Source organism: Diaphorina citri, unplaced genomic scaffold (assembly GCF_000475195.1).
Source record: "Diaphorina citri unplaced genomic scaffold, Diaci psyllid genome assembly version 1.1 scaffold1549, whole genome shotgun sequence".
Taxonomy (NCBI): Eukaryota; Metazoa; Arthropoda; class Insecta; order Hemiptera; family Psyllidae; genus Diaphorina; species Diaphorina citri.
Window position 1 is genome coordinate 41415 of NW_007378975.1, and position 25544 is coordinate 66958.

Genomic DNA, 25544 nt, shown 5'->3' on the forward strand with positions numbered 1-25544 from the left:
GGCATGCTACGACACAGACCACAAGCGTCTAATGTAGCAGTTGTTTCATTGCTACGAAATAAAAACGGCGGTGAAACACTCATCTTTTTTTTAAAAACCTTAGGTTAGCCACTCGCTATCATGTAAACCTGACAGGTACACCTGATCAGGTCCGCCTGTCAAGTCTACCTGATGAGCACACATACTATTATCTGAAGTATTTCTCGAAAAATACATGGTTCTATTTAATAGCTAAATTTTTCATCATTATCTTTTTTCCCTTATCCAGATCACAAGAGCTTCACGTATTCGGGTCTGTATCTACTCGTACTGATGCTCATTTGGCTCTCAACACATTCCGAAAGAAACCAGACTCTGCCCTTATCATCAGCGGGGACTCTTTGGAAGTTTGCCTACAGGTAATTTTAATTAATTTTTTATTTTATTTATTTTTTTAAGTTTCCATTTATATTTGATTGACAAAAAAACTCAGAACATACATTTTTCATATAAATGGTATACCCACCCGTATAAGCAGAGCTTGTGCCACGGATGGGGAATATAAATATAGGAGAAACCTATGTTTGTCCATCTGTGCCCTAAATCACCAAAGTATGGAAAAGGATTTACAATTCCAGATTTCAATATGATTCGTCCAAATTCAAAATTCTGCTTTTCCATTGGCTATTACACTTGTAAGATACTTTTCCATACTTTGGTGATTTAGGGCACTGCTTTTTTTCCCATCAGCTTTGAGGGAAAGGTCAGTACAAAGAAGGCGATTATAGTGACTGAAGTTCAGGAAGTTTGATAGAGGAACCTCTAAAAGGGAAGGACTTATCGTCCCGAATTCAAAGAGAGAAGGATATGGTAGGAGAAAGCCAGCCGTTCCGTTCCTAATTATTCAACATGAATTTTCAATAAATAATTTCCTAACAATTATTGTGTTTATTTCCACCTGACAGTACTATCGCTGTGAGTTGCTAGACTTGGCATGTCACGCGCCGGCTGTGGTATGCTGCAGATGTTCTCCCACTCAGAAGGCCCAGGTTGTCACCCTCATCAAGGAGCATACCAATCAGCTTTGAGGGAAAGGTCAGTACAAAGAAGGCGATTATAGTGACTGAAATTCAGGAAGTTTGATAGAGGAACCTCTAAAAGGGAAGGACTTATCGTCCCGAATTCAACGAGAGAAGGATATGGTAGGAGAAAGCCAGCCGTTCCGTTCCTAATTATTCAACATGAATTTTCAATAAAAAAATAATTTCCTAACAATTATTGTGTTTATTTCCACCTGACAGTACTATCGCTGTGAGTTGCTAGACCTGGCATGTCACGCGCCGGCTGTGGTATGCTGCAGATGTTCTCCCACTCAGAAGGCCCAGGTTGTCACCCTCATCAAGGAGCATACCAAGAAGAGAGCTGCAGCTGTTGGAGATGGAGGTAAGACAGAGTTGTTCTCACGAGGCTAATACTCGTATTTATGAACAAGAATGATCGTTCTTAGATCAGTCTCAAGTCAAAATTGACCAATCAAATGCCTTGAGACTATGCTTATTCTAAGCACAGAGCCGAAAAAAGGTCGACTTCACCGGGAATCGAACCCGGGCCTCTCAATCAGCTTTAGAGTGATCGCTTTGAGGCCGTTCTAAGCACAGAGCGGAAAAAAGGTCGACTTCACCGCGAATCGAACCCGGGCCTCTCAATCAGCTTTAGAGTGATCGCTTTGAGGCCAACTGGTTTTGGCTAAACAAACTTTTCCGAGTGGGATGCCCCGTGTTCTAAGCACAGAGCCGAAAAAAGGTCGACTTCACCGGGAATCGAACCCGGGCCTCTCAATCAGCTTTAGAGTGATCGCTTTGAGGCCAACTGGTTTTGGCTAAACAAACTTTTCCGAGTGGGATGCCCTTCGCACTCAACCTTCGCTCTTGATATAGCGTGAGGAAATTTGGGCTAGTCTTCTCCCTGTTTATAGTCCCCTAGCTAGACGCTGATCTACTCTCTGTTTATAGTCCCTCAGCCAGACTATGAACACCATCAGTACCAAAAATAAAAGAAAATACTTCGCTGGCCACTCACTGTCAGGTAGATCTGACAGGCCGACCTGTTCAGGCGTACCAGTCAGGTCTACCTAATAGGGAGTGTCCTCATCGGGTATCAGGTAAACCTGACAAGTACGCCTGATCAGGCTTGCCTGTCAGGTCTACCTGATAGTGTGTGTGCTCATCAGCTATCAGGTAGACCTGACAGGTACCTACGCTTAATCAGGTTCACCTGATAGTGAGTGGCCGGGTTTAGAAAACTGTTATGGGTAGTAAAAGGGTTTTAATTAGCTAAAACCTTTCATAGTGGGGATGTTTGTGTGTCCTCTTTTGTTTCTAAAACATACATTGAAGCAAGTTTTATGACGTAAGTAACTCGTCAAATCTTTTAGGTGTTGTTGTTGTTGTTGTTGTTTGTTTTGTTGTTCGTGTTGTTTTTGGAGGAAATTTCGGTGCGGCGATAGCAAGAAACAGGTGGACAGGGATTCATAGTAATGTAGGAAATTGACGGATTCTCCCTTTGTATCGTTAATATCTCCGTGAATAATGGTTTCTTAGAAAATTCAAGATAATGGAATTAAAGAGGGCAAAAAGGGGTACTTTTCTATCAGGAGAAATTCAATGGGTTTCAGTGGAAACTTGAAGAAAAATCGAATTGAAAAAATGTTAGTTTTTAAAGAGATACAAAAAAATCTTTTTCTCAAGCTTTTGGTTGTGTTTGAGGGAGGGTTTTACCAAAACAGGGAATTTTATCTTTTAGTAAATTTTGTGTTCTTTTCAATGGTGCAATCAGTTTTTTATTATCTTTATTGGTTCAAGAGATAAAGGCGTTTTAAGGGGACAAAGTATGAAAAATGTTGAAAAGCAGAAAATCCTTCATAACTCCGCCCCTGTTGAAAATCGGATCTGTCCAGATAGCTTTTTCTGGTAGCCCTTTAGGTCCTGCATCAACCCTCAAGCGTTTCGGATCTGTCCAGATAGCTTTTTCTGGTAGCCCTTTAGGTCCTACATCAACCCTCAAGCGTTGTACAGTCGTTCGCGGGACACCCTGTATATATTTACCAATGTTTCCGGGACCGCCTAAAGAAGTTCACCACACATTTATAAATACAAATTAAAATTTTATTGTTGAAAATCGTCTCCTCGTTCGTACACCACTAAAATTAAAAACAACAATCCCAAAACCTTCCCGGATCGCTTCTCAAACCAAACTGCCAATCTTCACCCGATAGTACCGGCCACACCCACACCCACCGCAACACGTCGCACTGCAACATCCGGCACCGCAACACCCACCGCATGCGTCACCACAACATCCGCTCGCCGCATGCGTTAGCGGCACAAACACATCTATCATACTCAGCTTATGCAGGGAGGCCAAAGCTTGCCGGATTTCACCACCAGAGAGCGTGACTGTGGATTTGAAATTGACGAGTGACATGATTTGGTGTTCACCAACGGGGGCCTCGGAGGCCGCGCTCAGATATTTGAGGGCCTCGAACACGAGAATGTCGGTGTTGAGTAGCATGGCCATTGTGGAAACTGACGGGCCGCAACTAGTATTATAACCCGCGGTGATGAGTTAAAATTGTTGAAACTGGGCCGCAACTAATATTGAAGAATCGGGAAAAATTAAAATTACCTGTAGGCAAACTTCCAAAGAGTCCCCGCTGATGATAAGGGCAGAGTCTGGTTTCTTTCGGAATGTATTGAGAGCCAAATGAGCATCAGTACGAGTAGATACAGACCCGAAAACGTGAAGCTCTTGTGATCTGGATAAGGGAAAAAAGATAATGATGAAAAATTTAGCTATTAAATAGAACCATGTATTTTTCGAGAAATACTTCAGATAATAGTATGTGTGCTCATCAGGTAGACTTGACAGGCGGACCTGATCAGGTGTACCTGTCAGGTTTACATGATAGCGAGTGGCTAACCTAAGGTTAAAAAAAAGATGAGTGTTTCACCGCCGTTTTTATTTCGTAGCAATGAAACAACTGCTACATTAGACGCTTGTGGTCTGTGTCGCAGCATGCCCATCCCGTAGTATGCCTCTCATCAGATGAGCGAGAAGAGACACAATACTTCCCATTTAGGTGCTGGGTCAAGAAAGAAAAAAAAAAGCTTTCTAATGTTGAAGTTCTGTATAATTTAAATATCATTTGGTTCTCCTGTCAACGTTAAACTTACCTATAATTCAAAGCTCCCTTCGTTCGTTCATCCAAATTCCTCCTTCTCCCCCCCAGGCGGTGTGATCATGTACGGGGCTCTGGCGCTATTCGAGGATGAATTCATTCACATTGTCACCATCAGCTTCACCGCTCTCATCTTGACGGAACTTATCATGGTAGCCCTCACTGTACGCACCTGGCACTATCTGATACTCCTAGCAGAACTGTTCAGTCTAGGCATGTACGTCCTGTCACTTATCCTGCTCAAGGATCAGTTTGGTAAGTCCTGTTTATCTCATATAGTTTCTGCTGACCAATATTTGGTCAAAGCTGAGGTCAAAACTCCGAAAAAGTAACTTTGAAAGGTCGAAAATTAATTTTTTATTTGCCGTTCGGTAAGTCCTGCTGACCAATATTTGGTCAAAGCTGAGGTCAAAACTCCGAAAAAGTAACTTTGAAAGGTCGAAAATTAATTTTTTATTTGCCGTTCAAAGAGCTGTACGTTAACGCACCACACAAAACACACTTTGGACCTTACGAAACAGATATCATATTCCATAGAATAGAACGTTCATAACGCCATAGACGATAAATTTAAAAATCCATGAAATGGATCTATTGGTAATATAAAATGGATGTTATCCACACTCTACAGAATAATAAGAACATCCATGATAAACGAGCATACAAGAGCTCAAGAGCTGTACGTTAACGCACCACACAAAACACACTTTGGACGAAACAGATATTATATTCCATAGAATAGAACGTTCATAACACCATAGACGATAAATTTGAAAATCCATAAAATGGATCTATTGGTAATATAAAATGGATGTTATCCACACTCTACAGAATAATAAGAACATCCATGATAAACGAGCATACAAGAGCTTTACTTGCTAACACGCACCACACAAACACACTTTGAACCTTGGGTATAGAGAAAGAATAAAAGTATTTTCCTAGCAAACTAGCACTTAATTGGTATGGGGAAAACTTTTCATGGGTGACTACACAGATTTTTTTATGGGTGAAGGACAAAAGATACTAGGTACTCATTAACTATTTATAAGATTCATTATATTTGCAAATAGGTTCCTAACCATATAACCAAAAAAAGGTGTCATTGATATTGCCAAATGGTCTAAAAGCAGAAGTTCCCAAAACTTTTCTAATTATCCCATGCATTGAGAGTAGGTTACATACCGTCCATGTATCTTTTATTCTTTCTTCAAATTTTTTTAGAACAAAAATAATTTAAAATAGAGATTTCTTTTCAAAATCTGTTTAGTTTTGATTAATTTAAATTTTTAGCTTTGATTTCCTCCTGACTGCTGATTTCTCCATTCTACTCGTATTCTATTTTTTTGCTCGTCAGGTAATGATGTGAGTATGATTCAAGCGGCTGACACAGGGATCGGTATAGCAGGGGTGGAGGGTAAGCAAGCCTCACTGGCCGCTGATTTCTCCATACCTCAATTCTCCCATCTCTCCCGTCTCCTACTGGTCCATGGCCGTAATTCCTACAAACGATCGGCCTCCCTGTCCCAGTTCGTTATACACCGTGGCCTCATTATATCGACCATGCAGGCCATATTCTCGGCCGTCTTCTACTTTTCCTCTGTGCCTCTCTACCAGGGATGGCTTATGATTGGGTGAGTAAAGCCGTATTTTAGTATAGTACTTTTTTTCCACCTAGGAGTTTCGGTAATCATGCAGAAGTCGCGTCCGTGGAAAAGAAAAGCTCCTCTTTGTATTTAACCTAACCCTATAATAACACTAATCACTGCTCTAATTGTGAAAGTTATTGACTGAATTAATTTTATGAATTGGAAGCCAGTATAATAGGTACAGATCTTCAGGGCCGTATCCAGGATTTTGCCGAGGGCGGGGGGGGTCCAAACATTAATTGACGTTCTGAATTCAAAATAACAACTTTTTCCTTCTCGAATAGGTGTGGACTGTGGACGTAAAGGAATGTGCCTCTAAGTCATGTAAAACCGGTTCAGTGATAGACACATTTTATTATTTTTATTAATATTTATTAGAGTTCATAAAAATAATAAATGTAAAATGAAAAGTCTTCTAACTCTCACAGTTTTAGTGCTTTTTTTTTATTCTCATTCGAGCAGGATAAACAAGGTATATTCTATGCTTTGCTTACTTGTCCCTACACAGGACTCAAACCCCCATGGAGCTTCAGTCAGAAGCAGACCAGCACTATTTCAACTCCGAAACCACGCCGCCTCTCCCGTCTAACGTTGTGTATCAAGCATCATCCCCTGATGAGGTAGCCCTGGTCAAATGGTCGGAAGAAGTGGGTCTGGCTGTGATACGTCGCGACTTGAATTCCATCACGCTGCGCTCCCCTAGCGGTCAAACTATGAACTATACGGTGCTGCAGTTGTTCCCTTTTACTTCGGAGACGAAACGCATGGGTGAGTGAAGGGGACATTCTGGTGTTTCGTCGCCTTTTTTTCATTTAATATGGGTGTTTTTATCGGCCTTTTTATCCTTTATTGGTAGTTTTTTTTTCTTTTTTTATTAGTAGGTAATAATTTGCGATGTACTGCCTGTAAGGGACTGACGCCGACCCTATAAATGGGAAAAGACTAGGAAGGAGGAGAAGAAGAAGAAGAAGAAGAAGAAGAAGAAGAAGAATAAGAAGAAGAAGAATAACCTACGATTGGGCAACACACTCAGAAGCTTAAATTTATTTGCAGTGATTTTTTTTAAGACGTTTGCTATGATACAGGGAACTGTAACTGCGGAGGTGTTATCGTTCCGAAATCGATGAGAGAAGGAAGACAGGATAGGAGAAAGCCTGCCGTTCCGAGTACAAACCTCATTTGTTTGGGATAAAGTTCGCCCCGGGCGGGAATCGAACCCGCGGCCTAGCTCTTACAAGACCTTTAAAACTAACAAAGCTTGCGTTTTTCCAGGCATTATTAGCGCTTACAAAGCAGCTACCTTTAAAATGAACTAGGTTTGGGGCTTTTATTTTTGGTACCTCGTTACATTTCAGGCATTATCGTGAAGGATGACAACACTGGAGAGATCACGTTCTATTTGAAGGGAGCAGATGTAGTGATGATATCTATAGTGCAGTACACGTATTGGTTGGAAGATGAGTGTGGCAATATGGCACGGGAAGGGTTGCGCACTCTGGTGGTGGCCAAGAAGCAACTTACCGAGGATCAGTACCTGGACTTTGAAGTAAGAGACCCTTTTTCCTAAAATACCCAGATTTTTTTCATCCATTGATGCACTAATGGGTTAACTTTGTGAATGAATAACGAAGATTTTTTTAGAAGTTTGATAGAGGGAACTGTAACTGCTATGGTCTTATCGTCCCGAAATCAAAGAGAGAAGGATCACAGAATAGGAGAAAGCCCGCCGTTCCGGGAACGAACTTTAGGATAAGGATAAATTTCGCCCCAGGAATGTTGTGTATCAAGCATCATCCCCTGATGAGGTGGCCCTGGTCAAATGGTCAGAAGAAGTGGGTCTGGCTGTGATACGTCGCGACTTGAATTCCATCACGCTGCGCTCCCCTAGCGGTCAAACTATGAACTATACGGTGCTGCAGTTGTTCCCTTTTACTTCGGAGACGAAACGCATGGGTGAGTGAAGGGGACATTCTGGTGTTTCGTCGCCTTTTTGTCATTTAATATGGGTGTTTTTATCGGGCTTTTTATCCTTTATTGGTAGTTTTTTTGTTTGTTTGTTTTTTTACTTTCTATTATTAGTAGGTAATAATCTGCGATGTGTTGCCTGTAAGGGACTGACGCCGACCCTATATAAGTGGGAAAAGACTAGGAAGGAGAAGAAGAAGAATAACCTACGATTGGGCAACACACTCAGACAGAAGCTTAAATTAATTTTATTTGCAGTGATTTTAACCTACGATTGGGCAACACACTCAGAAGCTTAAATTTATTTGCAGTGATTTTTTTAAGACGTTTGCTATGATACAGGGAACTGTAACTGCGGAGGTGTTATCGTTCCGAAATCGAAGAGAGGCAGACAGTATAGAAGAAAGCCTGCCGTTCCGAGTACAAACCTCATCTGTTTGGGATAAAGTTCGCCCCGAGCGGGAATCGAACCCGCGGCCTAGCTCTTACAAGACAGCTACCTTTAAAGCTAACAAAGCTTGCGTTTTTCCAGGCATTATTAGCGCTTACAAAGCAGCTACCTTTAAAATTAACTAGGTTTGGGGCTTTTATTTTTGGTACCTCGTTACATTTCAGGCATTATCGTGAAGGATGACAACACTGGAGAGATCACGTTCTATTTGAAGGGAAAATTTAAAAATCGGGAAGACAAGAGGTAAAATTGTTGAAACTGGAGGACGTAACTGGTATTACAAAACCGGGAGGATGAGTTAAAATTGTTGAAACAGGAACGCGTTAAAACTGCTTTCGAATTTTTAAAATGTTCGAATTAAAATTTTGATTCTTGACAGAACTGAAGTTGCTTGGACTCTACTAGTGAAAATTTCGATACATTTGAGAGTTGGCTAAAATGAATTGACTATACCCGATTGAAGGTTTGATGAGTACTTTTCAGCCAGAGGCGATAGCACGTTAAATGCAGAATGCACCAGTTCCACATGGAGGGCCCGCCTAGTTAGCTTAGTTGGTAGTGCGTCTGCCTTGTAAGCGCTAGGCCGCGGGTTCGATTCCCGCCCAGGGCGGATTTTATCCTGATGGGATAATGTTCGTTCTCGGAACGGCTGGCTTTCTTCTATACTCTATTCCTTCTCTCTTCGATTTCGGGACGATAAGACCCTAGCAGTTACAGTTCCCTCTGTCAAACCTCTTAAAAAAAAATCTCTATACTCTCTTCCTTCTCTCTTCGATTTCGGGACGATAAGACCCTAGCAGTTACAGTTCCCTCTGTCAAACCTCTTGAAAAAAAATCCACATGGAGGCCATGATGGATCACTGAAGTTAAGCAACGTTGTGCGTGGTTGGTATCCAGATGGGTGACCATTTTTTTTTTTAATCTAAATATTATTTTATTTATTTTCGTTTCAGATATGCCACTGTGTATACAATGTTCCCCGTATTCTCTCTCGTGTTAGACAAGGATGTATCGGGGCGTATTGCCCTCACCTATCCCGAACTATACAAGGATTTGAGCAAGGGACGCTCTCTCTCGTTCAAGACGTTCTTCATTTGGGTCCTCATCAGCATCTATCAAGGTATGTCATGGTTGGTCCCATAAACTTATTACCAAATTTATTTAGATGGACGTACAAACAATTTAATACTAGTAGATCAGTGAACTATAGTAAACGTTCAGGAAAGCAGCAAGTACCAAAAACAAATGGCAAGTACCAGATTTCCTTTGTGGAAACAGCAAGTACCAGATTTCCTTTGTGTTTGTGTGTTAATGCATGTGTTCTTCTTCTGACGCCCAAAAGATGAAGATTTTTTTTTAAAGAGATTCGATACAGAGACTGCTAAGGTTTTATCATCCTGAAAGCGAAGAGAGAAGGAAGACAGGATAGGAGAAAGCCAGCCGTTCCGAGAACGAACCCTATCTGTTTAGGATACACTCCGCGCTACCTTCCGAGCTAACTAAGCTTTCTTTGCCAGCCTAGTTAGCTTAGTTGGTAGTGCGTCTGCCTTGTAAGCGCTAGGCCGCGGGTTCGATTCCCGCCCGGGGCGGATTTTATCCTGATGGGATAATATTCGTTCTCGGAACGGCTGGCTTTCTCCTATCCTGTCTTCCTTCTCTCTTCGATTTCGGGACGATAAGACCATAACAGTTACAGTTCCCTCTGTCAAACCTCTTGAAAGAAAAAAAAAAGCTTTCTAATGTTGAAGTTCTGTATAATTTAAATATCATTTGGTTCTCCTGTCAACGTTAAACTTACCTATAATTCAAAGCTCCCTTCGTTCGTTCATCCAAATTCCTCCTTCTCCCCCCCAGGCGGTGTGATCATGTACGGGGCTCTGGCGCTATTCGAGGATGAATTCATTCACATTGTCACCATCAGCTTCACCGCTCTCATCTTGACGGAACTTATCATGGTAGCCCTCACTGTACGCACCTGGCACTATCTGATACTCCTAGCAGAACTGTTCAGTCTAGGCATGTACGTCCTGTCACTTATCCTGCTCAAGGATCAGTTTGGTAAGTCCTGTTTATCTCATATAGTTTGGTAAGTCCTGCTGACCAATATTTGGTCAAAGCTGAGGTCAAAACTCCGAAAAAGTAACTTTGAAAGGTCGAAAATTAATTTTTTATTTGCCGTTCTAATGAAAAATGGTCCTTCGCTGTGCTACCTACGCGACCTAGGAGATTGTTTCGGCTTAATTCCATACACAGAAAGCCCACTCCGAGGCTTTCGGTGTAGGAGCAAACAGCCCTGAAGGATGGATTAAGCAGGTTAAACTTCTACGAATCTTGGAAGTTATTCCTGCCCAGGTGAATTTCTTTTGGTTTTTGTCAGTTGATTTAGATTGATTTGGTTTTTGTTAGTTTAATTTCTTTTGCTTGTCATCAATTTGTCAATTAGCTTAACTCCACACACAGAAAACCCACTCCGAGGGTTCGGTGTAGGGGCAAACAGCCCTGAAAAATGGGTTAAGCAGGTTAAACTTCTACGAATCTTTGAAGTTATTCCTGCCCAGATGAATTTCTTTTGGTTTTTGTCAGTTGATTTAGATTGATTTGGTTTTTGTTAGTTTAATTTCTTTTGCTTGTCATCAATTTGTCAATTTCATTTGGTTATGTTTTGAATTCATTTCAGACGCCACATTCATTCAAACTCGTGATTTCTTCTGGAAAGTACTCCTGATCACCCTGGTCAGCTGTTTTCGATGTTTTGAATTCATTTCAGACGCCACATTCATTCAAACTCGTGATTTCTTCTGGAAAGTACTCCTTATCACCCTGGTCAGCTGTTTTCCTCTCTACGTCATCAAATTCCTCAGGAAGAAATTCTCCCCGCCTTCCTACTCCAAATTGTCGTAAATAACACACCAGCGAGGTACTTATAATTATAATAGCTTGGGATATATAGACCATCTGACATCTGAGCTTAAATATTTGACCACACCAACGAGGTCCTTGCATCTAATATTTCACCACACCAGCGAGGTACTTATGTCTAATAGTTTAGGGAAAGTCCTCATAGTTATAGTTAATTACCATTACCTGACCCTGAACGACTCGCGACTGAATAATTGACCACTTTCAAGAGTATGAATCAAAGGGGAAATAATTGACTAGATTGTATAAAACTTTTAGTTGTTTGTATAAAAATGAAAAGATGTTTAGTTACCTATGTAAAAAAATTATAAACTGAGTTATACTGAGATATTGTTTCCCCTTATTGGGGATGCGTTATATCTCAGTAGCAATATTCCACGGGCGTGACTTCTGCACAAGTACCAGAGTTTCCTCTTTGGACGTAATAGCACAAGCACACTTGCTACCACGAGCCAGTTATGATAATTCAATAGTTGTCTGAAAGAGGACCTCTGAGTGTACCTTTTTTTTTATTAATCTAATAAATATTAATAAAAAAAAAGGTACCAATAATTATTACAGAGTATTTAATATTAATATTTTTTAAGTCCATGGCCTGGATTAAGGTCTGGATTTTTTTTTTTTTTTTTATATATATACAGGGTGTCCCGCGAACGACTGTACAAAGTACTTGTGTCTAATAGTTTGAGAAATAGACCATCTGAGCTTAAATATTTGACCACACCAACGAGGTCCTTGCATCTAATATTTCACCACACCAGCGAGGTACTTATGTCTAATAGTTTGAGAAATAGACCATCTGAGCTTAAATATTTGACCACACCAACGAGGTCCTTGCATCTAATATTTCACCACACCAGCGAGGTACTTATGTCTAATAGTTTGAGAAATAGACCATCTGAGCTTAAATATTTGACCACACCTATACGTAGTAGCTTGCACAATAGTAGCTTGTAAAATACGACGTTCGAGGGAAAGATAGATTTTTTTTTAAAGAGGTTTGACAGAGGGAACTGTAACTGCTATGGTCTTATCGTCCAGAAATCGAAGAGAGAAGGAAGACAGGATAGGAGAAAGGCAGCCGTTCTGAAAACGAAGATGGAAGAAAGGCAGCCGTGTAGGATAAAGTCTACTCCGATCGGAAATCGAATCCGCGACCCAGCGAACCGCGACCTTTTTTTTTTTAACAAGTTTTCCATTTATATTTGATTGACAAAAAACTCATAACATACATTTTTCATATAAATGGTATACCCATCCGTATAAGCAGAGCTTGTGCCACGGATGGGGAAGCTTGTGCCACGGATGGGGAAAAGGCAGACAAGTTCAGAACTAAGCTGGTGAAGCAGAGTTTTTTTCCCCGTTGTGAGCTTTAACTAGCTATCTGTTAAAAGTTAAAATATGTCGTTTGCTCCGTTAACGAAGTAGATTAACCCTTTGAAACACTTGAGATTCGATCCAACGACGTTGACATCGTCAGAAATACGAATCTAATGAAACATTTTATTTCCCGACAGAAAATAATTGTACATTTTTTTTTAATATGTTTGATAGAGGGAACTGTAACTGCGTCTCAAGAGCGAAAAGAGAAGGCATAAGAAAGCCAGCTGTTCTGATACGTAAATGCAATCAAAACTAATTAATAGGGAACTTGGCCTGGACGCACTGCCGTGTGTTTAGATTTCACCGCTGCAGCTTCACAAAACCAAGGCGTGCATTGCGCCAAGGTTACAAAGCTTTCCACGTTGTTATGTTAGTTCATGGTGGGATTTATAAACAATTTATTTTAAACATTTAATTTATTTAACTCTTCTGTGTTATAATTTTAAGTTTCCTGTTTTTGTTCTTGTCTTTAATTTATTGCATGTTCTCTGTTTCCAGATCGCCCTGTATGTACACATTGCTCATATCTTCAACAATGTCATCATCGTATTGATCATACTCTATTTCATCTTCATATTGATAGCCGGGTTCCATATCTTCTTCATATGCGTCAACTTCGATACCTTCTTCGTATCGATTTTCATACTCGATATCGTCATATCGATCTTCTACTTCGATATGATTCGCATATCCATTGCCATCAATCACGACCTCTTTGAACTCTTCCTTTTGTTCCTTCTCTTGGTCATGGTGTACAGTTTTGTCTTCTTCATAGTCGATATTCTCTTCAAACAAACTCTCGTCCACTTCTCCTATTCTGTCTCCCAAAGTTTCGACAGGTTCAATGTCTTTCGCCTTTTTCCCTTTCCTATTTTTCTTTCTACTCTCCACACCATTGCTGGCATCTTGTTCAATAACTGTCTCAATAGTTGGTTCTACATTGACAGAATCATCAAACTCAATAATTTCTTCTCTGACCTCTTCCTCTTTTTTCTCCTTCTTCTTTTTCTTGTTCTTCTTCGTGCTGGCCACATCTTCCATGCTGAATAGATCCTCTACTATGTTCATACTTAGGTTCACCACCTCCACCTGTTCCGAATCCATAGTGATCAAACATTCACTTTCCTTCTCGATAGCTACTTCTTCAGGTTCCTTACTTGGAAGTTCCTTCCTGGTTTTAAGATTCATTATTTTTGTAAATAGGTTCCTAACTATATAACCAAAAAAGGTGTCATTGATATTGCCAAATGGTCTAAAAGCAGAAGTTCCCAAAACTTTTCTAATTATCCCATGCTTTGAAAGTAGGTTACATATACATACATAGTACATACCGTCCATGTATCTTTTATTCTTTCTTCAAAATTTTTTAGAACAAAACTAATTTAAAATAGAGATTTCTTTTCAAAATGAGATGAATCTGTCACAAGTAGTGATTGCTGTATAAATTTCAATGACGGCAGAGAGGTGTAGGGTTTTGCTGAATGTCTGTCCCTCAGATCAAAACCAGGAGGTCGGAATGCTATCTCTTCTTCTTTTTGTTCTTCCTCTTCTTCAGTCCGAGTGTACTGTCTAGCAGACTGTTATCCACTCCTAGCACTTCCGCCGGGGTACGATTGATGTCTATAAAGCTTTGAACATCCGGATAGTCACTGATCAACGCCGGCTCGTTACCAGGGTGTTTCTCTGTTTCCAGATCGCCCTGTATATACACATTGCTCATATCTTCAACAATGTCATCATCGTATTGATCATACTCTATTTCATCTTCATATTGATAGCCAGGTTCCATATCTTCTTCATATGCGTCAACTTCGATACCTTCTTCGTATCGATTTTCATACTCGATATCGTCATATCGATCTTCTACATCGATATGATTCGCATATCCATTGCCATCAATCACGATCTCTTTGAACTCTTCCTTTTGTTCCTTCTCTTGGTCATGGTGTACAGTTTTGTCTTCTTCATAGTCGATATTCTCTTCAAACAAACTCTCGTCCACTTCTCCTATTTTGTCTCCCAAAGTTTCGACAGGTTCAATGTCTTTCGCCTTTTTCCCTTTCCTGTTTTTCTTTCTACTCTCCACACCATTGCTGGCATCTTGTTCAATAACTGTCTCAATAGTTGGTTCTACATTGACAGAATCATCAAACTCAATAATTTCTTCTCTGACCTCTTCCTCTTTCTTCTTCTTTTTCTTGTTCTTCTTCGTGCTGGCCACATCTTCCATGCTGAATAGATCCTCTACTATGTTCATACTTTGGTTCACCACCAAAATTTATTTTAAACATTTAATTTATTTAACTCTTCTGTGTTATAATTTTAAGTTTCCTGTTTTTGTTCTTGTCTTTAATTTATTGCATAGCCTATCGTTTCATATTAAAATACCTGTTGTAATTTTCTTTTTTTCTAATATGAGGATATTAAAATAAATTATTGAATTATTATAAAATAAAAGATGATTTAATAAAGTATTAGAATACAAAAAAAAAGTATTTTACTGAAATAAAATCGTTTTCTATTAATTTTTCTTTGAGTAGACTAGAAAATTTTCGGCGAACAAAAATGGACTTCAAAATATTGGGTTTTTATGAAAAATATTTTTCGTGTATTTTTTTTTTTTTTTTTTTTAAGAAAAAAACCGAGGTTCAACTGTATATACTAAGCTTTGCTTACTTGTCCCTACACAGGACTCAAACCCCCATGGAGCTTCAGTCAGAGGCAGACCAGCACTATTTCAACTCCGAAACCACGAGGGTCGTCGTCCTAATTAACGGTCCACCCCATATCGTCTTCCACAGAACAAATACAAGTCGGCGCGTATGAGCGTGGCAGACCGCGGGTCCCGGGTGGCCGCTATTATGGAGTCTCTGGAGCGTCAGATGGAGCTCGTAGCGGTGACTGTAGGGTCGTTGTCCTAATTAACGGTCCACCCCATATCGTCTTCCACAGAACAAATACAAGTCTGCGCGTATGAGCGTGGCAGACCGCGGGTCCCGGGTGGCCGCTATTATGGAGTCTCTGGAGCGTCAGATGGAGCTCGTAGCGGTGACTGGAGTGGAGGATAAACTCCAGGAGAACGTGCGGCCGACGCTGGAGTTGATAAGGAACGCGGGCATCAAGGTTTGGATGTTGACGGGAGACAAGCTCGAAACGGCTACGTGTATTGCCAAGAGCTCGCGACTTGTTTCCAGGTAAACCAGTAGTACGATGAATTGTCAAAGGGTAAATGTAAATTTCTAATTTGGATTAATCGATAAATTCTCAACAGTATATTTGTTTCAAAGGGGAAAAAAAAAAAGCTTTCTAATGTTGAAGTTCTGTATAATTTAAATATCATTTGGTTCTCCTGTCAACGTTAAACTTACCTTTAATTCAAAGCTCCCTTCTTTCGTTCATCCAAAGTCCTCCTTCTCCCCCCAGGTGGTGTGATCATGTACGGGGCTCTGGCGCTTTTCGAGGATGAATTCATTCACATTGTCACCATCAGCTTCACCGCTCTCATCTTGACGGAACTTATCATGGTAGCCCTCACTGTACGCAATAAATAAAAATTTATTCTGGGTTGGTATTGTGGCAATACTACATAGAATATGACTTGAATCCAACAATCCCTTCCTCTAAAAAAAAAGACTGAGTGCATCCCTAAAAGGCCAAACGGGTTTAAAAGTGTCCACAGTAGATGGGTGACCTATCGTCAAAAACACCAAGCTCGACGACACTTAACTTGATGTTTCTTTATTGTTGGGTTTGGGACGCAAGGGGTTGTTGAATTGTGAACTTTTTGATATGACAAGGGATTTTCCTTAGGTTACTCAAAGTGGAACAGGCTTGTTCCACCTTGATTACCCTAAAGAAAAATGTCCTAAAGCAACTCCAATGAAGAGACGTAACAAGGAAGTTCAAACACAAATAGAATCATCCAAATCACTATTGAAACAGATTCGAAACACAAAGACTTCAAACGAAGACAGTAGAACACATCATGAAAACATTCGATTCATAAAACCAAAATAAATTGAATAAAAAAACACCACTAAAGGGAATTTCGAGAAATAAGAGAAACAATATAAAATGGATATCATATCCACAGAATAAAAGAACATCCACAATCAGTGAACTTACAAGAGCTGTACGTTAACGCACCACACAAAACACACTTTGGACCTTACGAAACAGATATTATATTCCATAGAATAGAACGTTCATAACACCATAGACGATAAATTTAAAAATCCATAAAATGGATCCATTGGTAATATAAAATGGATGTTATCCACACTCTACAGAATAATAAGAACATCCATAATAAACGAGCATACAAGAGCTTTACTTGCTAACGCACCACACAAACACACTTTGAACCTTGGGTATAGAGAAAGAATAAAAGTATTTTCCTAGCAAACTAGCACTTAACTAATTAAGTGGGGAAAACTTTTCATGGGTGACTACACAGATTTTTTTATGGGTGAAGGACAAAAGATACTACTCATTAAGTATTTATAAGATTCATAGCTTGGGATATAGGATATGAGCTTAAATATTTGACCACACCAACGAGGTCCTTGCATCTAATATTTCACCACACCAGCGAGGTACTTATAATAGCTTGGGATATAGGATATAGACCATCTGAGCTTAAATATTTGACCACACCAACGAGGTCCTTGCATCTAATATTTCACCACACCAGCGAGGTACTTATGTCTAATAGTTTGAGAAATAGACCATCTGAGCTTAAATATTTGACCACACCAACGAGGTCCTTGCATCTAATATTTCACCACACCAGCGAGGTACTTATGTCCAATAGTTTGAGAAATAGACCATCTGAGCTTAAATATTTGACCACACCAACGAGGTCCTTGCATCTAATATTTCACCACTAAAATACGAAAACTATTATATTAACAGAGGTAGGTTAAAACCTCGTCCTAGGTTGGTATGCTGAGATGTCGGATATAATTTGAAGGAATTAGCGGAGTTCTTAATCTACGAGGATATAAAAATGGATTTTTAGATTTTTTAGATTGTTTGATACTTTATTTTCAAGATCTGGTATTTAATTGCTGAATAATCTTTGGGGAAAAACATGGCCCTCAGACTAAAAAGACCCATTTCCAACAAGACTCCTGTTGATTTTATTTCTAAAATTACCACGGAAGTTAGCGGACATCTCAGCATAACCAGCCTCAAACTTTGTCAGTACAAACAAGTATAGGCAGTTGAGTGGTTAAGTGTCCCCCCGGGGGGTGTTTAGAAAAATCACACGGGTTCGTCATTACAGATGCAAGGTTCAAGGTTCCACAACCAACAAGCATGTACGAAAGAAGGGGGAAGAGACGTGGGGGTCCCGGAATTAAGGCCCGGTTTTCAAGGAGGGGTGCGGGATTGTCGACAGCCCCCCTATCGACAGGGTCAATGCTGGTCCTGGTCTAAGGGTCGCTCCATAGGGTCGACATCAGGGGTGCGGGATTGTCGACAGCCCCCCTATCGACAGGGTCAATGCTGGTCCTGGTCTAAGGGTCGCTCCATAGGGTCGACATCTGTGGACAACCCCCACAAGTCTTTTAGTCAGGAGGGGGTTAATGTGACTAGCGACAAAGGGGTTCATAACGACAGCATGTGTTAACTGACCGAAAAGGATAGTTCAAGAGCCTTTATTGACATGGGAAATGGGGTTCAACATAACGTAAGAATGGGTTAAGTGACCGAAAGGGGATAGTTTGAGCTGTTTGAGTGCCTTTAGCAACATGGGACACAATTCCAATATAAAAACAGCAAGGGTTAAATGACCGAAAAGGGATAGTTTGAGTGCATTTCCCGACATGGGACACGGGTTCAACACGACAAAATGGGTTAAGTGACCGAAATAGGGGACAATTAGGGAACCTTTACCGAGGCGTGGGAGTTCCAAAAGCTACTCCGGGTGCTAGAAAACACGTAAAGCCATCCTCTTCAGTCAGCAATCTTGTGAAAGTTAATACATATTAAGACTAGATGGTGTTAAAAGAGTGTTCAAATTAGGGTAAGACGTTAAGTGACCGAAAGGGGATAGTTTGAGCTGTTTGAGTGCCTTTAGCAACATGGAACACAGGTCCAATATAAAAACAGCAAGGGTTAAATGATCGAAAAGGGATAATTTGAGTGCATTTAACGACATGGGACACGGGGTCAACACGACAAAATGGGTTAAGTGACCGAAAAAGGGGACAATTAGGGAACCTTTACCGAGGCGTGGGGGTTCCAAAAGCTACTCCGGGTGCTAGAAAGCACGTAAAGCCATCCTCTTCAGTCAGCAATCTTGTGAAAGTTAATACATATTAAGACTAGATGGTGTTAAAAGAGTGTTCAAATTAGGACTAGAGGCTAACACCAGTATTTATGAACGAAAATTATCGCTCTCAAGACAGACTTAAATCAATTTGGCCAATCAGATGTTTGAAATGGATGCTTCAGTGCGATTGAGAGCCAGTTGTTTGTTCATCCAATCAGATGTTTGAAATGGATGCTTCAGTGCGATTGAGAGCCAGTTGTTTGTTCATAAATATGGGTGTTAAAGTTAACCAATGGGGGGGTCTAATGGTTGCAGGAAAATAATACATTACTTTCCTTATTTTAGGATAAGGGAAGTAAAATAGAGCCAATAGATAAAAGTACACAGAAAGAGAGGTGAAATTAGAGAACAAAAGAAAGGAGAAAATGTACAAAGTAAAAAGAAATACATACGTAACACAATGAAGGATAAGTAAGGATAGTAAAGAGAAAATATTTAAGAAAGAGGGGAGAAAGGAAAGTCCCCATGTCCCCATTGGACAGAACAGTCATTTCACGGATAAATGAAAGAAGTTAGCTATGAATATAAACACTGGTGATTTGGATTTGGATCACTATTTATAGGACAAGACAAGACTGAAAAGTCCCTTTACCTTTACATTCAAAACTTTTTTTATATATAAATGACTATCAAAATAATGACATTTTTTTTTTAATGATCTTTTTTCTAATATTTGAATTAATCTGTTTGATTGCAAAGATAGAGAAACGTGACAGAAGGATATCAAAGTTATTTACCCGTGAAACGACCCAAAAGAGAGGGGGAGGAAAGATCGAGAAGGGTTTTCTATACACTTGGGTGAAATTAGTAATACTACAAGGGTGCACACTTTGATTACTTGGCTCTCTCATTGGGAAAGTGTTAGCAATCCTCAAGTTCCAACAGAAAAAAAGAGAGTAGTATTTCATATTTATGAGGGAGAAAGATCGAGAAGGGTTCTCTATACACTTGGGTGAAATTAGTAATACTACAAGGATGCACTTTGATTACTTGGCTCTCTCATTGGGAAAGTGTTAGCAATCCTCAAGTTCCAACAGAAAAAAAGAGAGTAGTATTTCATATTTATTTGTTTTTTAAGGTAGTATTTTTGTCTAGTCTAGATTCATATTCCACCAAATTATAACTTTTTCTCAACGAGAAATATGATAAAAAATAAGTCATTGTCCAATCCAATTAGTACAAAGAGGGAAAAAGGTGCAAAAGAATTAATCAAATTAATAAAGAATATAAAACAGGTTTACAATCTCTTAAACTTATATCTAGTTTCTTAATATTGCAAAACTTATGTTATTTATAAAAGTTGTCAAATGCTTTGAATCTTATTATAAAACCATCACACATTCTAGCTTAATATCTTTCTTTTTTTATGGTCATAAATTGATAAATAATACCCCTGTATATAATACAGAGATAATTTGTTCAAGACAAAGGTATTTGGTCCGAGTTCAACAAAGTCGGATCAGAGAAAAGGATTATTTTGGTTGAAATAACAAGCATTTATTTATGAACAAAATTGTTAGAAATTTAAATTTATGTAGATATAGAAATCCAAGTATTATTTCGTAAGCTTGATTACCTAATCATAATCAATAAATAGTGATAAATGTTAATGGGAAAATTTAATCAAGTATTATAGGACATGGGTGCAGTTTTTGAAGATAATTAAAAAATTATTGAAACAACCATAACCAGAAAGTCGGTTGTTGTTATTATTAGTTGTGAATTCATATCAACCAAACTTGAGGAGCTGCGGATATTTTTGTGACTTTCGAAAATGAGAGAATGAAAACAAATCTTTAACCATCTTTGAAACATTGTTAATTTTTTATTCAATACAATCGATCAATTAATTTAAATTTAATATTAAAAATAATGCGAACTTCCATCTTTCAAATTATCCATACAGAATTTACTTTTAGGAAATGGTTGAAAGACTCGTTCCTCTTTACCAAAATATATTTTGCAGTTTTCAACCATTCCAAGGATTTTTTTCTCTTAGTAAATCACAACATGCACAGAAATTTTAATATTAAAAAATAACTATTCTATTCACACTTCTTTGTACTGCCAAATAAACTGATATCAAATCGAAGAGACCATAACAGAACAATGCTATGAGAAACGGAAATGGTTGAATGGTTGAAAGATTCGATCCCCTTTACCAAAATATATTTTGCAGTTTTCAACCATTCCAAGGATTTTTTCTCTTAGAAAATCACAACATGCACAGAAATTTTAATATTAAGAAATAACTATTCTATTCACACTTCTTTGTACTGCCAAATAAACTAATATCAAATCGAAGAGACCATAACAGAACAATGCTATGAGAAAACATGAGGAGACAATAGGAGAAAAGGTTGATATAAAAAACATTATAAAATGAAATAAGGAAAGTAAAAATCAGAGTCAGATAAGTTAATCTCCGGAAAATAAGTAAAGCGAATGTAAAAATATTCGGAAGTTGTGTAAAATTTTAATAACTTTCAGAAATACTTCGTTCTTGGCGTTTGAATTTTCAACAAAAAAGGTTTTTTTGGGGGGATATCACTATTTTTTGTCATAACTATAAAGCACAACTACTGAAAAAACACGTCACTTATGTGATTATAACTATACCGGGACTATTTCGAAATCCCGCTACATAAATGCGAGCCAATATTCTGCACTTCCTCATAACTATAACCACAATATCTCTCAGTAGCGCTGTCAAACTGTTTTGGCGAGACGAAAATTTGAAATATTAAGGAGCGCGAATTTGAGCTTCTGCGCATGAGCAGGAACAAAACACTTGAACATCAATCTTACTTATGGTTATAGATCATAAGTGCAAAAATCTCTTAGAGGAAAGTAAAAATCAGAGTCAGATAAATTAATCTCCGGAAAATAAGTAAAGGGAATGTCAAAATATTCGGAAGTTGTGTAAAATTTTAGTAACTTTCAGAAATACTTCGTTCTTGGCGTTTGAATTTTCATCAACAAAAAGGTTTTTTTGGGGGGATATCACTATTTTTTGTCATAACTATAAAGCACAACTACTGAAAAAACACGTCACTTATGTGATTATAACTATACCGGGACTATTTCGACATCCCGCTACATAAATGCGAGCCAATATTCTGCACTTCCTCATAACTATAACCACAATATCTCTCAGTAGCGCTGTCAAACTGTTTTGGCGAGGCGAAGCGCTACCGCGCTCCTTAATATTTCAAATTTGAGCTTCTGCGCATGAGCAGGAACAAAACACTTGAACATCAATCTTACTTATGGTTATAGATATTCAGTAAAAAGACCTTGCTTCCTGTCCAATGCCATTCAAGGCTAGCCAATTCAGTAAAAACACCTAAGAACAGAAAATCAATCAAGTTATTTTCGAAGGACAATGATATTTTGGAATATGATATTGAATTCAAATGAATTGTGAGTTATTTAATTTGCCAGCCTAGCTTGGAACGTAGCGGGCCTGTCTTGTAATGTATGTACGTAAGCGTTAACGCTAGGTTGCGGGTTCTATTCCCGCCCTGGGCAAACTTTATCCTAAATAAATCGCGCACTTGACAAGGCAGACGCGCTACTCTCCTGGCTACAATAACTTTAGTGATTTCACTAATACTTACTCAGTCTTTAGAGAGCCTGTTAAGCTAACAGCCTGTTAAGTTGAATTTGTTTTGTTTAGGCTGTTAGGGACCAACAAGGTTATTATTAATTAGATTCATATTAGACACCCAAATTAGATAATGGCTTACCTTATTTTATAATTGGCTAGGGTTCTTTGTGAGGGATTACTTTGTCCCATCCTGTCTTCCTTCTCTCTTTGATTTCGGACGTTAAAGCCTCCGTTCTTACAGTTCCCTCTATCAAACCTCTATTCTTCTTACCTGGGAGGAGGAGTGTAAGTTTTGAAGGAGAACTGGGGTCCCATCCAAAGTCTTCTGTGAGGACCTGCATGGGTTATAATTTCCACCTGAAACATCATTCACACACAAAAGAGGCAAGTTAGACCAAAGAAACAAATATTTTACACCGGAGCCATACATTGCAATCATTTTTATTATTATTATTATACAAGAGTCATATTTTACATTGCAAACATTTTACACCAGAGCCATATTTTACATTGCAAACATTTTACACCATAACCATATTTTAGATTACAAATGAAAAACACAAGAGCCATATTTTACATTACAAATGTATTACACAAGAGCCATATTTTACATTGCAAAGATTTTATACAACAACCATGGTTTACATTACAAACATTTTACACAATAGCCATATTTTACATTGCAAACAATTCACACATTAGCCATATTTTACGTTGCAAACAATTCACACATTAGCCATATTTTACCTGAGAGAGCCACTTGTCATGATGTTCCGTAGCATGGGGTAACTGGCGCGGTACAAAGCCTCTCTCTCTCTTTCTCTCTCTCAACGATCAAATAATGACTCTGTTGGAGGAATGTTCAAACATACATAGGAAAACATATTATAGCATTATAGAGCATTTAGTAGGTATACATGAATTCTCTTTTTTGATGTTTTACTATATCGTTCAAGCACCAGGAAAGAAACAGTAAAACAGACATCTCCACTAACAGGCAAAAATTACGAGTGTGTAGCATATTGCATATTTAGATAGATACACGGCGTTCATACAAATATTCCATGCCTTGTCATCTCAAAAGAATCAAAACTAGTCAAAAGAGATTAGATAGGTACCTACCTAGATATTATTCCGTTCAGGAAAGGCCACTCTGAAGTTTAGATGTAGGGACATACCTATAGCCCTAAAAGTTGGGTTAAGCTTATACAAGGTAGGTACCTAATACACTTTTTTAGACCCCCTTCCTTGTTTTTTTTTTTTTTTTTTTTTTTAATTTCTTTACAATGCCTACAGACGACATTAAAAAAAAAAAATCTTATGAAACTGGGAACGGGTTCTGAACTTGATTTACCTACCTGGACTTGTTTTAAGCAACACCCGATAATCTTTGGGCAGTCTCATACGGCCCAATATTTTCGGATAGGGCATGCGTCCGTTATTTGGTCTGTGTCTCTCCAACACCTCCATCGTATTGTCTACTAGATAGAAGTTAATGTCGCATAGGATGTCGTCGTTTAGGGTAGAGGCACCAGAGGTGGTCGGCAGAAGGGTGGCACGGAAACTGAACTTGATCCCTGAAAAATTGGGAAATAATAAATTAAATCTTTTGATAGTTTTTTTTTTTTTTTTTTTTTTTTTTTTTTTTTTTTTTTTTGTGATTTTCACACTGTCTTTCACAAAAATAAGTAGATACTAGGTAGGTATTATAATAATTAAATAATATAGAAAGTAGTATGAAGTCAGACAGTCTAGTTAGCTTGGTTGTTAGCGCGCCTGCCTTGTGAGCTCTAGGTCGGGAGTCCAATTAGTACCTAATAATAATAATAATATTGAAGTTTATTTTACAACACAATAACAATATTAACAATACTCGCCCGGGGAGCATTTCATCCTGAACGGATAATGTTCGTTCCCGGAACTGCTTGGCTTTCTCCTATCCCGTCTTCCTTCTCTTTTCACTTTTGGGACGATAAGATCTTAGCAGTTACAGTTCCCTCTGTCAAATATCTTTGAAAAAAAAAAAAAAAAAAAAAAAAATAGGAGGGACCTCTCTCTCTCTCTTCTCCTCTTCTCTTCCTTCTCCTTTCATTTGTTCTCATATTAATGCCTTTCCTTCCCACCTTTATCTTCCTTTCATCCCCCTCCCTCCTTCTTCTTCGTCTTCTTCTTCTTCTTCTCTTTCTTCTTCTTCTTCTTCTCCTTCTTCTTCTTTCTTCTTCATCCTCCCCCTTTCCCACCCTCGTTCCTGTCATCGGTAGTCGAACATTGCTTTGCCTTCTCCCTCTCTCCTCTCTCTTTCTTCCTTTCCTACCCCTCTCTTCCTTTGGTCACCATGTATCGAACATAGGTTTTCTCTTTCTCTCTGCTTCTCTGTTTCCCTCTCTTCTACCTCTTCCCCCTTCCTTCTCATTTCCCTTCTTCCCCTTAATCTCCATTCTCCTTCCTTCCTCTTCTCCTTCTACTCCTCTCCCTCTCTTCTGTTTCCGTGTTCGAACCATTGTGTTACCTTTCCTTTCTCTCCCTTACTTTCCCTCCCATCTACCTCTTCCTCTTCTCCTTCCTCTCCCTCTTTTCTCTCTCCTCCCTCTTCTTCCTCTCCTCCCCCTCTCTCCCTTCCTTCGTTTTGTCACCATGTACTGAACACATGTGTTGTATTTCCTTTCTGCTATTCTGTTTCCCCTCTTCTCTCTCTCTCTCTCTCTCTCTCTCTTGCCTCCCCCTCCCTCCTTTCTGTCGTCATGTATCGAACATTCGAACATATTGGCCACTAATTGAATTTCCCAGCCTTCATAAATTCAAATTATTAAACTCTCCCTCTTTCTCTCCCTCCCTCTCTCCCTCCCTCTCTCTCTCTCTCCCTCTTTCTTTCTCTTTCTCTCTTCTCTTTTCTCGGTGTGGTCTGATCAGTGTTGTGGTTAGAGCGGGACTGCGGTCAATAGAGAGGTCGCAGGTTCGACAGAACTTTTTTTCCGGTAGGCGGAAAAAATGGTGACAGCCACTCTCATGAGTAA

At 39.1% G+C, this 25544-nt stretch overlaps 2 protein-coding genes and 1 long non-coding RNA gene across 3 annotated transcripts in view; 1 reads left to right on the forward strand and 2 right to left on the reverse strand.

The window, feature by feature from the left end:
- The window catches only part of LOC103516343 (probable phospholipid-transporting ATPase IIB), a 22851-nt gene extending 5414 nt beyond the window's left edge, over positions 1-17437 (forward strand). Inside the window, exons 7-14 of the mRNA XM_026828777.1 lie at positions 104-135; positions 269-398; positions 1281-1422; positions 5574-5850; positions 9235-9401; positions 10136-10339; positions 11049-11209; positions 17097-17437. Coding sequence (XP_026684578.1) covers positions 104-135; positions 269-398; positions 1281-1422; positions 5574-5850; positions 9235-9401; positions 10136-10339; positions 11049-11182 — 1086 coding nt within the window. The 3' untranslated portion in view covers positions 11183-11209; positions 17097-17437. The remainder of the gene's footprint in view (positions 1-103; positions 136-268; positions 399-1280; positions 1423-5573; positions 5851-9234; positions 9402-10135; positions 10340-11048; positions 11210-17096) is intronic.
- Positions 3122-8739, reverse strand: LOC113470385. Its single transcript, XM_026828772.1, has 2 exons — positions 8499-8739; positions 3122-3637 (listed from the first exon to the last, which is right to left on the reverse strand). The coding sequence occupies exon 2, from the start codon at positions 3553-3555 to the stop codon at positions 3223-3225; it is 333 nt and encodes a 110-aa protein (XP_026684573.1). The 5' UTR covers positions 3556-3637; positions 8499-8739; the 3' UTR covers positions 3122-3222.
- A 5363-nt stretch (positions 17438-22800) lies between the features above and the next one.
- On the reverse strand, positions 22801-23336 carry LOC113470386. The gene is made up of 2 exons (XR_003393454.1): positions 23278-23336; positions 22801-22887 (listed from the first exon to the last, which is right to left on the reverse strand). It is a non-coding gene; the product is annotated as an uncharacterized LOC113470386 (long non-coding RNA).
- Between the last annotated feature and the right edge of the window lie 2208 nt (positions 23337-25544).

What these genes read in the sequence shown, in the direction of transcription:
- LOC113470385 (XM_026828772.1), bottom strand. Translation starts at nt 3,555, where the DNA reads ATGGCCATGCTACTCAACACCGACATTCTCGTGTTCGAGGCCCTCAAA.